Raw genomic sequence first — 17,130 nt, 5'->3', positions numbered from 1 at the left:
TTTTTCAGAAGGGACACAGCACTGACAACACGTTCCAGCAGGCGCAATGGGATCAACATAGTTGGGCGCATGTCTGTTGGAAAGCCCACCAGAGCTTCACAGCAGTAGCACAAACAGAGTACAAGAGAACTGAGTGCTCTTCTGGCTTTTCCAGACAGCCCTTGCGTAATTCAGATTTCCTGGTGGGGGAAACCACAATTGTGGGCAGAGAAGGGAACCCGTTTGAGCCAGTTTGGTGTAGTGGTTAAGAGCGATGGGACTCTAATCTGGAGAACCAGGTTTGATTCCCCACTTGTCCACTTGAAGCCAGCTGGCTGACCTTGGGTCAGTCACAGCTTCTAGGCACTCTCTCAGCCCTACCCACCTCACAGGGTGATTGTCGCAGGGAAAGTAACAACATACTTTGTAAACTGCTCTGAGTGGGCGTTAAGTTGTCCTGAAGGGCGGTATATAAATCAAATATTATTACTGTTATCATTATCATTAAGGGACAGGAACTGGGATGGAAGAGCTACAATGGAAGGACTCGTGGACACGCTGCGTCCCAAAGCCCCAAGAACTTACTTACCCCCCTTGATCAGCTCAAAATAGAAAAGATGCATCTGACGAAGAGAGCTGTGGTTCTCGGAAGCTTACGCTACAATAAAGTTGGTTAGTCTTAAAGGTGCTACTGGACTCTTTACTATTTTGCAACTACAGACTAACACGGCTAACTCCTCCTGCTTAATCTGCTGAGTTGCTTTAGAAAATGCTTTGCCTGGCTGGTAAGAGATGCTGATCCCTGGAGGAAGAGTGGCTACGTAAGGGTGGTGACGGACAGAAATATCATCATGATTAATATTAAATTACTGGGCAATTTTAAAAATCAAATAAAACGCACGCCATTTATCCAACTCTCTTTTTAATGGGATGACAGGAACAAAGTAAGTATTGGGGACGGGGAAAGAGAAAGAAAGAAGGGACTAATTTAATGTATGCCAAATATGCTCGACATGGGCATTTCTCTCCCCCAGTTGCGGACGTCAGCGCTGAACACACACAGTTAATTTCAGTTTCCTGAATGGATTGAGGCTGCATTTCCCGTGGCTTGCAGCCAAGCAAGAGACGAACAGCTCGTCTTTCCTTAATGTAAGTTCAGGTTTGCCCCAGCCGCCAATTCTCATGTACCCTGCACATTCTGGAGCAGAGAATAGACAGAACAGTACGTGGCGTGCCTCCCTCCCGCAGGTGCAGCGAGGCTGGGAACACTTCGCGTTGCCCTGATGTAGGCTTAGCACCCAACACTGGAGCTGAACATGCTTTCCAAACACTAATTAAACACGAAAAGATCTCTGTGTATCTGTATGGGAAAGATAAGGAAATGTCTGGAAGAGTTATGCATGGGGAACTATCTTGCAGCCGCAGTGGTTTTTCTAAGCCAGAAACTGCACGGCAGCCTCTTTTCAAACCACATTGCACATAGCTTTTCCCCTTCTCCTCCATCATCGGCTTCATCTTTTTTTTTAAAAAAGTGAGTAAACATTAAGGTCACCGTAATGACCCAATGCCAATTCTGCTGGCGAAAAACAACAACTCCCAACACACAGACGCATTTTAAGACATCTTTCTCATGTCCCAAGCAAACTGGAATTTCCCACAGGAAAATAATGCCGAATTCTTGGCCTGACCTCAACTGCAAATCAACAGGGATACGCCTATAATGGAGGACGGCTGCTGACAGCTTTTGAGAGAAATGAAATGTTTGATTGTACTTGTATTTGATCAATCTTTATTATAATGACTGCCAAGATAAAGATTTGAAACAGGTCGATTTGCTGGCTTCAGAATTATCACCACTCACAATTGTTACCTTGGTGTAGTGGTTAAGAGCGCGGGACTCTAATCTGGAGAGCCGGGTTTGATTCCCCACTCCTCCACTTGGGTCAGTCGCTTAAGAGTGGCAGGATTGTAATCTGGAGAATCAGGTTTGATTCCCTGTTCTTTCGCTTGAAGCCAGCTGGGTGACCTTGGGTCAGTCACTTAATAGCGGCAGGATTGTAATCTGTAAAACCGGGTTTGATTTCCCACTCCTCTGCTTGAAGCCAGCTGGGTGACCTTGGGCTAGTCACAGCTCTCTCAGAGCTCTCTCAGCCCCACCCACCTCACAGGATGTTTTGTTGTGGGGATAACAACAACATACTTTGTAAACCACTCTGAGTGGGCATTAAGTTGTCCTGAAGGGTGATATATAAATCAAATGTTGTTGTTGTTATACAGAAAATTTGAATCGTATTTATCTGCACCGTCAATAACGAGATTGATTTTGTACAGTATTATGGTTACTTGTTAGACAATATTGTTGTCAGTTACAGGCACAGGCACTTTGTTATCTGTATAGGAAATTTGTGACGTTTACCTTTGTACCTGTCACTTTGTATTCGCCGCTGTTAAAGTGACTTTCAACTTTTATAAGATGCTTTGCCTTCTCTATGTAACCATATTCTAATATATGTACTACTTGTTTGATGGTATTTCTACATTTGAGACCCTTGAAAAGAGTTATACAAACCTTTAACTGTAATACTAAATATTTTTCTAGCAAGTTTATCACGGCGTAGTTTCTTTGTTGGTTGGGTACGGTACCGTGATACTCTCCTTTTCTCAGTGGCCAGAACTCAAGTGCAAATCAACAGGGATCGTATTGACCCAGTCAAACTTGGTCCCTTCTGACGGACCCTGTTCCCCGCTGCAGAGGAACCCTGGAATACCTGCCACAGAACCCCTTCCAGGGCAGATTCTAGGGCATAAGCAGTTCACTTGGGGTGACGGTCAAGCCTGCCGAGTCACTGCTGCTCTGTGAGAATGTTCTGAAAGACGTCCCATGTTTCCCTGCCACGGTGCATTGCAAAAGAACATTGGTCGTTGTGGCCAAGTGGTCTCTGAGTGAATTTTTGTCTGTCATTCTTCTGCTTCTTATGGAGGAGCCTTGCTAAATTTCAAAGGAAGCAAAGGATTCCCACAACACCAGGGCTGAGAGCTGCTGTAGCAAAGTGGTTAAGTGGTTGGGCTGAGCATCAGCACTCTGCTGGTTTGACTCACACTATTACCCTGAGTTCAGCAGGTGGCCTTGGGGAAGCCACTACTCTCAGCCCTGCTCCCCAGGAGATGATAATAACACTGACTTTGTTCACTGCTCTAATATGTCTAGAAGAACAGTATATAAGCACAGTTATTGTTATAGGAGCTGCTGTTGCAAAATGGGTAAGTGGTTGGGTTGCGAGTCAGCACTCTGCTGGTTCGACTCCCACTATTGCCGTGAGCTTAGCAGATGGCCTTGGGCAAGCCACTCCTTTCAGCCCCACCCCCCTAGTTGTATTGTGGGGAAGATAATAACACTGACTTTGTTCAGCGCTTTGAGTGGGGCACCAGCAGAGTCAGCACTCTGCTGGTTCAACTCCCACTACTGCCGTGAGTTTAGCAGATGGCCTTGGCCAAGCCACTCCTTTCAGCCCCACCTCCCAGTTGTATTGTGGGGAAGATAATAACAGTGACTTTGTTCACCGCTCAGAGTGGGGCACTAATCTGTCTAGAAGAACAATATATAAGCACAGTTATTATTATAGGAGCTGCTGTAGCATAATGGTTAAGTGATTGGGTTGCAAGTCAGCATTCTGCTGGTTCGAATCCCACTAGTGCCGTGAGCTTAGCAGATGGCCTTGGGTAAGCCACTTGTCTCAGCCCCACCTCCCAGTTGTATTGTGGGGAAGATAATAACAGTGACTTTGTTCACCGCTCACAGTGGGGCACTAATCTGTCTAGAAGAACAATATATAAGCACAGTTATTATTATAGGAGCTGCTGTAGCATAACGGTTAAGTGATTGGGTTGCAAGTCAGCACTCTGCTGGTTCGACTCCCACTAGTGCCGTGAGCTTAGCAGATGGCCTTGGGTAAGCCACTCGTCTCAGCCCCACCTCCCAGTTGTATTGTGGGGAAGATAATAACAGTGACTTTGTTCACCGCTCACAGTGGGGCACTAATCTGTCTAGAAGAACAATATATAAGCACAGTTATTATTATAGGAGCTGCTGTAGCATAACGGTTAAGTGATTGGATTGCAAGTCAGCATTCTGCTGGTTCGACTCCCACTAGTGCCGTGAGCTTAGCAGATGGCCTTGGGTAAGCCACTCGTCTCAGCCCCACCTCCCAGTTGTATTGTGGGGAAGATAATAACAGTGACTTTGTTCACTGCTCAGAGTGGGGCACTAATCTGTCTAGAAGAACAATATATAAGCACAGTTATTATTATAGGAGCTGCTGTAGCATAACGGTTAAGTGATTGGGTTGCAAGTCAGCATTCTGCTGGTTCGAATCCCACTACTGCCATGAGCTCAGCAGGTGGCCTTGGGTAAGCCACTCATCTCAGCCCCAGCTCCCCAGCCGTATTGTGGGGATAATAATAACACTGACTTTTTTCACTGTTCTGAGTGGGCACTATTCTGTCTAGAAGGGCGGTATGCAAAAAACTGTTGTTATTATTATTATTAGTAGTAGTAGTATATATTCTTGGTAAAGCAACTGGGGGTGGCTGAAAGGTACCTATTTTTTCTTGAAATCAGTGCCTCTCCACAAAGCCAAGGTGGTACAGTCACCACAGCAAGAGCAGAGTCCCAGGCGACTGCAGTGGGAAGCCCAGATATCTCTCAGAAAAAGCCCTCCTCGCACGAGACATCCAAGTTCTCCATTGCAGCTGATCTGGGACACTACAGTTGGAAGGAGGTAGATTATGGGTGTGAGGGCTGTGGGCCACAAAGCATACACCTTTCTGGCTGCATATGGCCTGCGGACCAAAAGTTGTGCACCCCAACATTAAATAATCCAACTCGAGAGATGTTCCCAGCATTCTGCCTCTGCTAGTGAGTCATCCACAGTCCTCAGAGATCTCTGCATTGTGTTCTTTTCAACCTTTGTTTAACCGTCTGTCACAAGCCCCTGAGGAAAGGAAGGGGATTTTATATATGGCAGCGGCAGCGAGATTATTATATGCACAAAAATGGGAAAGTCTGACATTACCCCAAACAGAGGAACAGTTGGTGAAGATGATGGAACTTGCAGAGATGGATAAACTTGCTTCTCTAATGACAGAAAAGACATTATCTACATTTATTGCTGACTGGAATCCCCTTATAGACTTTTTGCATGAAATGGGGAAAAAATGAGCTGAGGATCTGTGGATTTGATGATTGGGGGTGGGGGATGAGGAGAAATTGGGTAACAGAAAAAGGAGATCCTTCTTTTTTGTAATTATAGAGTGCTAAGTTTGTGATTTTACTTGTGTTTGTCGTAGAGAAAATCAGAAGTCACTTCTTTATATTTCTGAATGTCTTTATTTTCTTCAGCTTTGTATTTCTACCTTCTTTCCTTTTTCAATTTTTTGTTAGTTTTTTCTCTTTTGGGCTCTAAAGTTTTTTAAATGAAATTTAATTTTTTAAAAAAGGAAAGGCAGGGGAGAAACCAGAGATGGAGACTCTTACTTCCCCAGCCTCCTTGACCCAGTTGGCTATTGCTCGCCCCTGAAAAAACAGCCCACACACATACCCGAGTGTGTGGATGACACAGAGCAATCCTAAACAGAGTTACTCCAGCGTAAGCCCACTGAAATCAATGGGCTTAGACTAGAGTAACTCTACTTAGGCCTGCATTGTTAAATGAGTTCTAATTTTGCTTAAGAGAGCCAGTTTGGTGTAGTGGTTAAGAGCGTGGGACTCTAATCTGGAGAGCCGGGTTTGATTCCCCACTCCTCTGCTTGAAGCCAGCTGGGTAACCTTGGGACAGTCACAGCTTCTTTAAGCTCTCTCAGCCCCACCCACCTCGCAGGGTGTTTTGTTGTGGGGATAATAATAATAACATACTTTGTAAACCGCTCTGAGTGGGCATTAAGTTGTCCTGAAGGGGGGTATATAAACCGAATGTTGTTGTTGTTGTTATTAAAATAGAATAAAAAGGGTGGGTGGGTGTAATTATGTGCAGGTGAGAAATAAAGACAATGGTAGGATTTCATACAGGAGAACCCAAAACAAGAAGAACGACACAAAAAGCTAACACAACCTGAACAAACTGGTTCCCTTGCTTACAGAACCTGAGCTACATTGGCCTAAAGTGAGCCTAACCGGCCGGACCACCTCCTCCTTTGCTTGCTCCTGGAAAAGGTTAATAGGAACTCTCCCTTCAGGGTTTTATCGTTTTTTTGTATGATCATGCCGCCTCTTATGGATGGGTGCTCTTTTCCCACTTCAGATGATCCTAAGCCAATCAAGGGATCCCTTCTTGGAGAAGGAGCCACGTCCGTTTCTGTGGAGCTCTGTTGTTGGCTGGCCTGTTTCCATGCTTCCTAGAGAGGCTGCTCAAAGGGATCGTCTGTTTGGGGAACTTAACTGACACAGGTCCAGAGGAGTTAGCTGTGTTAGTTTGCAGTAGCAAAATGGCAAAGAGTCCAGTAGCACCTTTAAGACTAACCAACTGTATTGGTTGCGTGCATCCGATGAAGACAGCTGTGGCTCTCGAAAGCTTATGCTACAATAAAGTTGGTTAGTCTTAAAGGTGCTACTGGACTCTTTGCCAATTGCCACAGGGAATCACAGAGACCAAGATGGGACTTGTGACACTGTCTTGAGACACCGAATGCTGTCTTTAAAATCTTTCACCAGTATTTGAGTTTCATTCCTCACCTCCCATCGGGGTTGCCATCTCCTCCCAGCAACCGGAGGAAGATGTGGGGAACTTACTGCGTCATAGAGGGGAGAAAAAATGGTAGGAATAGAGGGGAATGTTGCCAGCGTCCCAAGACACTGACATCACTTCCTTTATGCCTGGAAGTGGCTTAAGCACGTCACTGGGAGATGCTCTATGGTTAAACCATAGAGTTTTCCCCGAATGTTAATGTGTTCCCTGTCTTGCATTTCCAGGAGCATGGGAAGTGACATAAGTGCATCAGGACACTGACATTTCCCCCCACCCCATCAGCCATCTGAGAAACCTTAGTTGGAGGAAGGAGATTCTCGATCCCGACTGGGGAAATGGTAAACCTACTTCACAGAATCACAGAGTTGGAAGGGGCCACCTTCTAGTCCAACCCCCTGCCCAATGCAGGATAAGCCTAAAGCGTCCCTGACCAATATCCACCCAGCCTCTTCTTGAAAACTGCCAGTGAAGGGGAGCTCACCCTAGGCAGCTGATGCCACCTTGGAACTACTCGGACCGTGAAAAAGTTTTTCCTAATATCCAGCCGGTACCTTTCCCATTCAGTTAAGCTCACTGAGAGCTAAGCTACAAGTGACACCTGACACCGGTTGGACACTTGTCAGATTCCCTGAAGTTCTGATGGGAAATGTAGGTGTCCTGGTCTTGCAGCCTGGCTCTTCATTTAATTGAAGTTTACAGAGCGGCAGTCTTTGGGAGGGAGAACATGTGGTTGGGAGGGAAGTGCAGGTGTTGGGCTCTCGCCAGGCGCCCCCCTTCCCCTCTGCTGTGTGTGTGTGGGGGGGGGAGGTTCTGTAAACTTCAATTAAATGGAGAGCCAAGCTGTAAGACCAGGATGCCTACATTTCCCATCAAAACTTGAGGTAAGCTGACAAGTGTCCCACCTGTGTCAGGTGTCACTTCTAGCTTGGCTCTAAGGTCTAGACACAGACATCATGGAGATATTTGTGACTTCATGTGACATTTCTCTTCATTTGTAAGACTTACCACATGCATTTGGCGTGCTGAATTGGTATCTTTCTACCTCAAGAGCCCACCTCTGCAATTCTGCAATGGTTTCTCATGACCCATGAAGGTCTGTGACCTGAGCATTTGTATTACGCTCATGGGAAAGGAGGTTTCCGGTATTGGCTGACCACAGAGTTCTGATTCCAAACTGTCAGAAAGAATGGGGACATGATTCTGTGATTTCCCCTCTCTTTTAGAGCAGAACCACAAGTGACAAAAGGCACAGATTGGACACTTGTCTGCTTCCCTCAAGTTTTGGCGGGAAATGTAGGCAGCTTGGCGGAATGTTGGACAAGCGACAGTTGAAAAGTCCATTGGACAGCAGTCGGAGAGCCAAGCTGCGAGACCAGGATGCCTACATTTCCCATCAAAACTTGAGGGAAGCTGACAAGTGTCCAATCTGTGCCTTTTGTCACTTGTGGTTCTGCTCTATGTCTATACCATGCATGGATCCACTGTTAGGGCACAAAGGAGGGCAGAAATTTATAGGGCTGGTTCACAGATATACGCATCCCTGCTTGGTTTCTAACTGCTGGCCTGATTCACAGTTCAAACATGTGACTGGAATCCAAAGTAAAGTATTATGCATGAAGCCGTGCAAATGTTCTGCACTGAACTAAAAAGGGTCCACTTGTCCATGCACAGCCAGTTGTCCTGGCCAGCAGTTCTCAACGTTTTGTTCCCCTCTATCACTCTATCAAAGAACCTGGAAGCTGCCATGATAGAAACAAAAAGTCCATTTTTTTCTGAGAAGGACATTGATATCTTTACTGGCATTCTGTTATTACATTTATAATTTATGGTAATTTTCAAGGACATAAGAAAATTGCAATAGCATTAATGAGAATAAATTTTACTGCTATGACTAACTCAAAGGGATAGTGGGTGAGCAAATTCTTAGTAATTGTTATGAAAATGCTGAGTCCCACCTGGACAACTTCAACATCCCACCAGTTGTCGCACTTGGTTGAGGAAGCAGTGGGTGACAAGTGGCAACGGTATGCCCAGAAACAATAAATCAAGATGATCCTATTTTACAGGAACATCTGTTAACTGTTCTGGTTGGACAATGTCTTTGTCAGGCACATATATGTTATTACATTTATAATTTACGGTAAGTTTTAAGGACACAAAAATTTGCAATAGCATTAATGAGAATAAATTTTATTGCTATGACTAACTCAAAGAGATCGTGGGCAAGTGAACTCTCAGTAACTGTTATGAAAACACCGAGTCCCGCCTGGACGTCCCACCAGTCGGTGCTCTTGGCCAGGATGACACAATGAGGCAGGCACCAATGCTTGCTGCTAGCCATTGGTGGAGTGGCAAGTGATGGATATTGCTTCCTGGATCCATGCCACAGCCAGCCAGGTCTGAGCCAAGCCCTGTGGCAGGAGACAGCATGGGCATACATTGCTCGGTGAGCCAACCTGACAAATGTTACCTCCCACAAAGGAGACCAGGCTTAAAGTTAGGGAAAGAGTAGAGGGACATGGTGTCCGTCCGTCCAAATTACTGAGGACTTATTAAAAATAATGGTTCACTTGTCTTTCTACGTGGTAATCAACCAATACAACTTAGCAAAATTTGAGTTTTTAAAAATTTGTTGAGAGGGTAAATCCTTTGCTTCTGCCTCTTCTGATTCCTCCATTTATGAAGTTCTGCCAGCGAGTATAAACAAAGCATTTGCATCTGTTGTATCTTGCATGGCAGGTGTGTTGTCAGTCACAGGAAAGCACAAAGCCCAGACTTCTACCACTATCACCACCTCTGTCAGTAAGTTCCTGCCTGAATTCCTTAAAAAGCTTTGTCTCTACTTAGCAAGTGGACCCTAGATAATGAACCAGCTCATACAAACAAGATGTGCTGATACAGAATTGAGAGGACCCCTTCCCCCAGCCACTTTGTTGAGGGAACAGTGGGTAGCAAGTGGCAATGGTGTGCCCAGAAACAATAAATCAAGATGATCCTATTTGACAGGAACATAAGTTAACTGTTTTGGTTGGACAATGTCCTTGTCAGGCACATATCTACAGCATCACTCTCTCCTTCCCTTGTCATCTTTCCTGCTGTTCAGGAAACTGAAATCAGACAGCAAGACGCCAGAATGAAAGATACCAGAGTGTTTCCTATTGTTATCAAATTCTGGAAATTGTTAAATAATAAAATAAATTAACTATCACAAAAGAATGGGCGTGATTTGGGTTAGATATTGATTCGGCCAGCCAAAGTACACGGTGCTGAGCTACTGGAAACCAAAGTCTATCTCAGCATAAGGCAATTTCATATGTTGTTTACTGAGGATGGGCATGCATTAGGATTACTGGAATCTTTACTTACTTATTAATTTCGTATATGAAAAATGCCCTCAAGTCATAGTTGACTTATGGCGACCCTTGGTGGGATTTTAATGACAAGAGACTAAGAGAGGTGGTTTGCCATTGCCTGCCTCTGCGACCCTGGTCTTCATTGGAGGTCTCCCATCTTATACAGCTGTATATATTTAGGCTCCCCTATAGAAAACCCCAGGCTCAATTTCTGGTGTTGGTATAAATCCCGTTTATGCCAGAGGTCCTGGAGAACAGCTGCCCATCACAGCAGAAAATACTGAGCTAGATGGACTGATAATCAAACTCTTTATATTATGTGATAGCTGACTCTATCAATGATAACATTAGGATCTGAATCCACTGCAAGCTACGTATTCTATTATGAAACGATAACTGCCTTCATCCCATTAATTATACAACACAGCTACACAACAGGAACAAAGCAGCCGCCCGAATTGCTTCAAAGACTTAGATCTTCAAATCTGAGTCAAGATTTGTTCTTTAAAAGTATTGTCAGAAATAAACTCTTGTTTCCTCGTAATCTGTTTAAGATCTGCCTGTTAAAACTTCTGAAGACTGGAAGTTTGGAATGCCATTTTGGCTCGAAAGAACAAGCGTTTCTCACTAGGGATAAATATAACTTGTCTAAATTTAGTTTGCATTTGATCCACTTAAAATGCCTGTCTCTCTGTGTGTATTTTTTTTTCAAATAAAGGAGAAACATGTTATTAAAGAACAGAGTGTGAAATAGTAACATTGTGTTCTGTACACAGAGGAGTTCTGGATTTTTATTTTATAGCTGATGCAGGGGGGAAAAAAATTAATGACATTGTGAAAGTCGTTGTTTTGAAGAAAAGATCCTGCATTTTTACTAAATTGCTGGCACCGAGGAGCGATGACGATTCGTGGGAAAAATACAAACATGGTAATTTGATACCTTTTTTTGAAGTCCACTGCAGTGGGTAGAGAAAGCACAGAAGCTGCTACACTGCACAGAACTTTCCACAAAACTAGCATGGAAAAATAACTCTATTCTCCATGCTGTATAGAAAAGGACAGCTTGCTAGCAGTTAGCTGCAAAAAATTTTAAGTGGACCCAGAGACACATGGTAGTCATTTTGTGATCATCCATTGTGGCAGATATTTCGTAGCAGTGGAGCAACATTTTGGTCCAGTAGCACCTGAAAGACCAGCTAGATTTCCAAGGGTATGAGCTTTCGAGAGTCGAATTCTCGAAAGTTCGTAACTTGGAAATCTAGTCGAACTCCCAGGTGCTACCGGACCCAAATCTCTCTTCCACTACAGATCAACATGGCTACCCACCTGAAACTATCTTTGTATTATTGTTGTTGTTGTTGTTGTTATATCCCGCCCTCCCTGCAAGTGGGCTCAGGGCGGGTCACAACGGAAGATAAAATATACAAAATAAAATCACAATCAATTAACACAGCTTTCTAATAAAACACCTGCTCACCCTATAAAAACCATATAGCATCTGACGGAGGTGGAGGTGTGGCTTAACCATGCGTGGTCACTCATATATGGGGGGGTAGATGGTCAATACCCCCTACAGATATAGAGGAGACCGGGAGAGAGGCTCATTTGGTGGAAACCCTGATGGCCTCAACCATACACCTGGCGGAACATCTCCGTCTTACAGGCCCACCTGAAGGAGACAAGATCTTGGCGGGCCTGGGTGTCCTCAGACAGAGAGTTCCACCGGGTTGGGGCCAGGACCGAAAAGGCCCTGGCCCTGGTTGAGGCCAATCGAGCTTCCCTGGGGCCAGGGACCAACAGTGGGTGCCGGTAGGCAGTATCACTCTCCATTTTCAAAATTCCAAAAGTGTCCACAGGCTCAAAAAGACTGAGGAACCCTGAACTACCTGCTTTATTCAGCTCCCTCAACGGCACATGAGATTAACTCCTGATCACATCATCTCCATGGTTGTTGCTGCAGTCTGAATCGTTTTATGTCTGTGCACTGCAGCCTGTGACTGCTTTTTCCCCATCCGGGAACTAAACTTTTGCAATCGAAGCACATTTCCCACGGAGTCATGGTTGGGACACTAACGTTACCTACTCGTATGGTTAAGTGCAGAATCACCTGCCATCTGCGTGTACATGGTACGACGCAGTCTTTCAAGTGACCGACGTTGGCAACGTATTGCCTACAGTTCGCACCTGCGCAATCACCCTTGATCACATGTTCATGAGTCGACGCCAAAGGCACACACTAAGTTTCGACTCTTTTTACTTGTGCCCGAAAAGCTACTTGCGATCATGCAAACAGATCCACTCAATTCACGTCTGGATGCGTCTCAAGAGCTTCCTGAATGACTGACTTCATACCGGTGAACCTAAAATGGGCCAAACTGGTGGGCGTAGGAGCATGACGGAGTCTTAATGGCCTGAATCTAATCTGCTCGATGCCTTTACTCTTGCAGTACTTCTTACATTTCCCAATAAATCCTTCTACTTATGCATTTTCATCCTGCCTTTCCTCCAAAGGAGCTCCCCCGCTCTCACCCTCCACACCCGCTTACCTGGCCGACGGGGGGAAAGGCCAGGGAGTGCACCTCCTGAGGCGAGTTCTCGTGTGGTGGCGGTGTGCTCCCATGCTCTGCGGTGGGCTGATTTGGGCCCTAAATGAGCCGGATCAGGCCTATTTGGGGCCTAAATTAGCCTGCTTTGAAGTGCAGGATCTGCCAGCGCTCCTGCGCTCCGCATTTGAGGTCAAAATCAGCCTGCTGCAAAATGCAGGAGATCTCCAGGGCCCATCGTGCCACCCTGCCAGCACTCCCACGCTCTGCAGCAGGCTGATTCCGACCCCAAATGGGCCAGATTTGGCCCGCTGCAGATCACAGGAGCACTCCAGCGCCCATCACGCCACCCCGGCAGCACTCCCGTGCTCCACAGCGGGCCAATATTGCCCCGAAATTGGCCCAATTCGCCCCAAACGGGCTGCAATCGGCCCACTGCAGAGTGCAGGAGCACTTCCAGGGGCAGCGCGAGGTCTGTGCCATGACGTCACTTCCTGGAAGTGACATCATCGTGCAGCCCAGGAGCCTGTGTGCGCAACTTGCATGCATGCAAAGACATCAAAAAAGGTTTTCCGCCTCCCGCCCAGAGGGTAAGGGAACCTGGCACCCCTATTTTATCCCCACAACAGCCCTGTGAGCTAAGGCTGATTAGACAAAGACTGGTCCAAGATCAAGCTGTGAACTTCGTGGCAGATTGGAGATTAAAACCTGCGTCTCCCAGATCCTAGCCACCAGTCTCACCACTAATACCACACTGGTTTTCCTCCTGCATTTCCAGCAGGCCCTTAAGACCACTGCTTCGGATTTGCCTGCTGAATACTCACTTGGATCTGAACTCACATTTTCACCTGTGCATTCCACCTTCCATTCGCTGCATTACTGTTGCTCTGGTTCATCTTTCTGGTACTACTGCCCTACCCTGTTGAATTTCTGTCCTGGTCTCCATGTTAAGTCGTCCGGGCCTTTTAATCATCTCAGTTTCCTGGCTCACATGGGGCCATATGTACAAGTGTTATACTTTTCTCTCAAATGTAAAAAAGAAGAAGAAATAGAAACGTAAAAATGCCTACCCAGCCATCACTTCCAAATGGAGTTGACCAGAGACTGTTAGAAAGGCGGGAACGTTGAAGAAATGGGGGTTTTCTCCAGGCTCCTCAACTTTATTCTCAGGCTGCAAAGGACACAGAGAGGACACACCTATAAGCAATTATTGATTACAAGATTTCAATGCCACAATTATTTGCCACATGTTTATCCTGTCCTTCTTCCAGGAAACTCAGAGAAGTATGCATGGCTCTCCTTTTCTCCATTTTATCCTCACAACAGTTTGGTGTAGTGGTTAAGAGCGGCAGGACTCTAATCTGGAGAGCCAGGTTTGATTCCCCACTCCTCCACTTGAAGGCAGCTGGGTGACCTTGGGACAATCACTTAAGAGCGGCAGGACTCTAATCTGGAGAGCCAGGTTTGATTCCCCACTCCTCCACTTGAAGCCAGCTGGGTGACCTTGGGTCAGTCACAGCTCTCTGGAGCTCCTCTGAGTGGGCGTTAATTTGTCCTGAAAGGCAGTATATAAATTGACGGTTGTTGCTGTTGTTGTTATAGGTTGGGCTGAGAAGTGAGAGAGAGAGTGGCTGACCCAATTCCTGGTCAAGTAGGGGCTTGAACCTGGGTCTTCTTTTTTTTTTAACTGTTTTTATTTATTAAGAGTTTTATATGAAAAAATGACAAATTGATAAAGAAGACAACTATAGTTGGTTGTTGTGGGTTTTCCGGGCTGTATTGCCGTGGTCTTGGCATTGTAGTTCCTGACGTTTCGCCAGCAGCTGTGGCTGGCATCTTCAGAGGTGTAGCACCGAAAGACAGGGATCTCTCAGTGTCACAGTGACTGGCAAAACGTCAGGAACTACAATGCCAAGACCACGGCAATACAGCCCGGAAAACCCACAACAACCATCGTTCTCTGGCCGTGAAAGCCTTCGACAATACATCAAGACAACTATACATACAATAGCCAAGTAGAAAATAACAACAAACAAAAATAATAACAAAAGAAACAGACAAAACAAAATGCTATATAAACTAAATACTAATAACATTAATAATAATAAAATCAAAAAGAGTCCAGTAGCACCTTTAAGACTAACCAATTTTATTGTAGCATAAGCTTTCGAGAATCAAGTTCTCTTCGTCAGATGCATGATACAAACTGGTCAAATACAGAAGAGGAGGGGGGAGAGGGGAGAGAAGGAGAGGAGGGACAAGATGCAATTAGCGGGGAGGCAACCAAAACATTCCTTTTTGGTGTGGAGTCAGTTTGCCGTGTTAGTTTGCAGCAGTAAAAGCATCCAATTCCTATGTAGTATAAGCCTTGGTTATCGAAGGCTTATACTACATAGGAATTGGATGCTTTTACTGCTGCAAACTAACACGGCAAACTGACTCCACACCAAAAGGAGATGTTTACATTTACTAGCAAAGGAATGTTTTGGTTGCCTCCCCGCTAATTGCATCTTGTCCCCTTCTGATATATGTCCCCTTCTCTCCCCTCTCCCTCCTCCTCTTCTGTATTTGACCAGTTTGTATCATGCATCTGACGAAGAGAACTTGATTCTCAAAAGCTTATGCTACAATAAAATTGGTTAGTCTTAAAGGTGCTACTGGACTCTTTTTGATTTTGCTACTACAGACTAACACGGCTAACTCCTCTGGATTAATAATAATAATAACATTCGATTTATATACCACCCTTCAGGACAACTTAATGCCCACTCAGAGCGGTTTACAAAGTATGTCATTATTATCCCCATAACAGGAAACACCCTGTGAGGTGGGTGGTGCTGAGAAAGCTCCAGAGAGCCGTGACTAGCCCAAGGTCACCCAGCTGGCTTCAAGTGGAGGAGTGGGGAATCAAACCTGGCTCTCCAGATTAGAGTCCCATGCTCTTAACCACTACACCGAACTGGCCAAAAGAAGGCTTCTGATTTTCTCTGTGACAAATTTAAGTATAAGTTTCAAATTACTCTTATGTTACAAAGAAAAGCATTTTTCCCCTGATGTCCAAAATCCTTATTCATTAAACTCACAAATCATCAAATCATAATTATCTAATTCACGCAAAAAGTCTATAAGGGGTTTCCATACAACTATAACCAAACTAATTGTCTTTTCTCTAATCAATGTTTTGCCATCCTTGCTAATTCCAACACCTTTACCAACCATTCCTCTACTGCAGGCAATGCTGGACTCTTCCAATTTTGGGCATATAATAGTCTCGCTGCCGTAATCACATATAAAAAAAAAATTCCGTAACTTTTTTCTAGCTGAGAATCCATCACAGCCAAAAGAAAAAAACTGGTTTTAGTTGCATATTAGCCTTTAAAATCTTCTGAATTAATAATTATATTTGTGTCCAAAATTTCTGGACCCTTGGTCTTCCAAATGCCTGCCCAACACTCTAACCACTATACAATACTGTCTCAAACCTGTCCTTTTGAAAAGGGCCAATCACCACCACTTACAACAGATAAACGTATGTACAGGGTATGGTTTGCAAAGGGGCTCAACACGACGGGACTTTTAATTGTTAAAGACTCATAAAACATTCAGCAATGCATGTTGTACTTTTGTGTAATAACCAAACAGAATACAGAACCTGCCTCCAGTAGGTGAGATAAGCAAACTCTACACTTGATGGAAAAGAACAATTAGCTGCAAGCATCTTACATCGGGGTCATGCGACAGAAAAAGGAGGAGCCAGAGTTTTGAGCTCCCTAGAGTCAAGGATTGTGAACAGGGGACCAGCTGAGCACCAGGAGCTATTCCCAGAATGAGTGCCCAGAGCCATTGAGAAATCTTCTCCAACACTGAGTAACGTTGCCTTGATGTCCTCCTAACCCCTCTGTGTGTGTGCGCAAAGCAAGGCAGGTATTGCTCTCTGCACCGGCCCAGTTAGCACTAGGTCTTTCCAAAAACAGCAGAAAAGATGTTTTAAGGGATTTCTAAATCATGAGGAGGGAACGTACATAGGGTTGCCAGGCCAAGGCTGGAAACTGGATTGGAGGCGGGGACATGGGGAGGAGGTATGATATTGTTGATGTCACAACTCCACTTGTGGGTAAAACCCAGAAGTGACAAAGAATAGCTCTAGGAATTGCTGGAAACTCTACGGCTGCCATAGAGTTTCCAGCAATTCTTAGAACTACCTTTTGCCACTTCTGGGCTGTACTTGCAAATGATTTAGCAGATGCCACTATTTATTTTTTCTCTCTTTTCAGTGGGCAACAAGGCTTAAAAGCAGGAGCCCCCCTGTCATCGTGGAAGACCTGGTAAACCTTAGCATACATGTGGGTGCTTCCTCCTCATGTAGGTGCTCTGCTGAAGAGCGGGCGGCCATATAGCAACAGGAGGTGGAGCCAGTGCACTCACACCTGCCCTCCTTCTTTGCACATTCCATTAATGTGCATTCTTTGCACATTCCCATTATGTTCCCTGCACGGCGTTGCACTCTGCAGACAA

At 45.1% G+C, this 17,130-nt stretch overlaps 1 protein-coding gene across 1 annotated transcript in view; it reads right to left on the bottom strand.

Annotated features, from left to right (window-relative positions):
* The window catches only part of NARS2 (asparaginyl-tRNA synthetase 2, mitochondrial), an 81,442-nt gene that overhangs the window by 29,428 nt on the left and 34,884 nt on the right, over positions 1 to 17,130 (bottom strand). Inside the window, exon 6 of the mRNA XM_054973892.1 lies at positions 13,686 to 13,786. Within this exon, the coding sequence (XP_054829867.1) occupies positions 13,686 to 13,786 (101 nt within the window). The remainder of the gene's footprint in view (positions 1 to 13,685; positions 13,787 to 17,130) is intronic.

The sequence above is a fragment of the Eublepharis macularius genome, chromosome 3 (genome assembly GCF_028583425.1).
Source record: "Eublepharis macularius isolate TG4126 chromosome 3, MPM_Emac_v1.0, whole genome shotgun sequence".
In the NCBI taxonomy this organism is placed as follows: Eukaryota; Metazoa; Chordata; class Lepidosauria; order Squamata; family Eublepharidae; genus Eublepharis; species Eublepharis macularius.
Note: the sequence above shows the minus strand (reverse complement) of the source record. Positions and strands in the feature narration are given on the sequence as shown.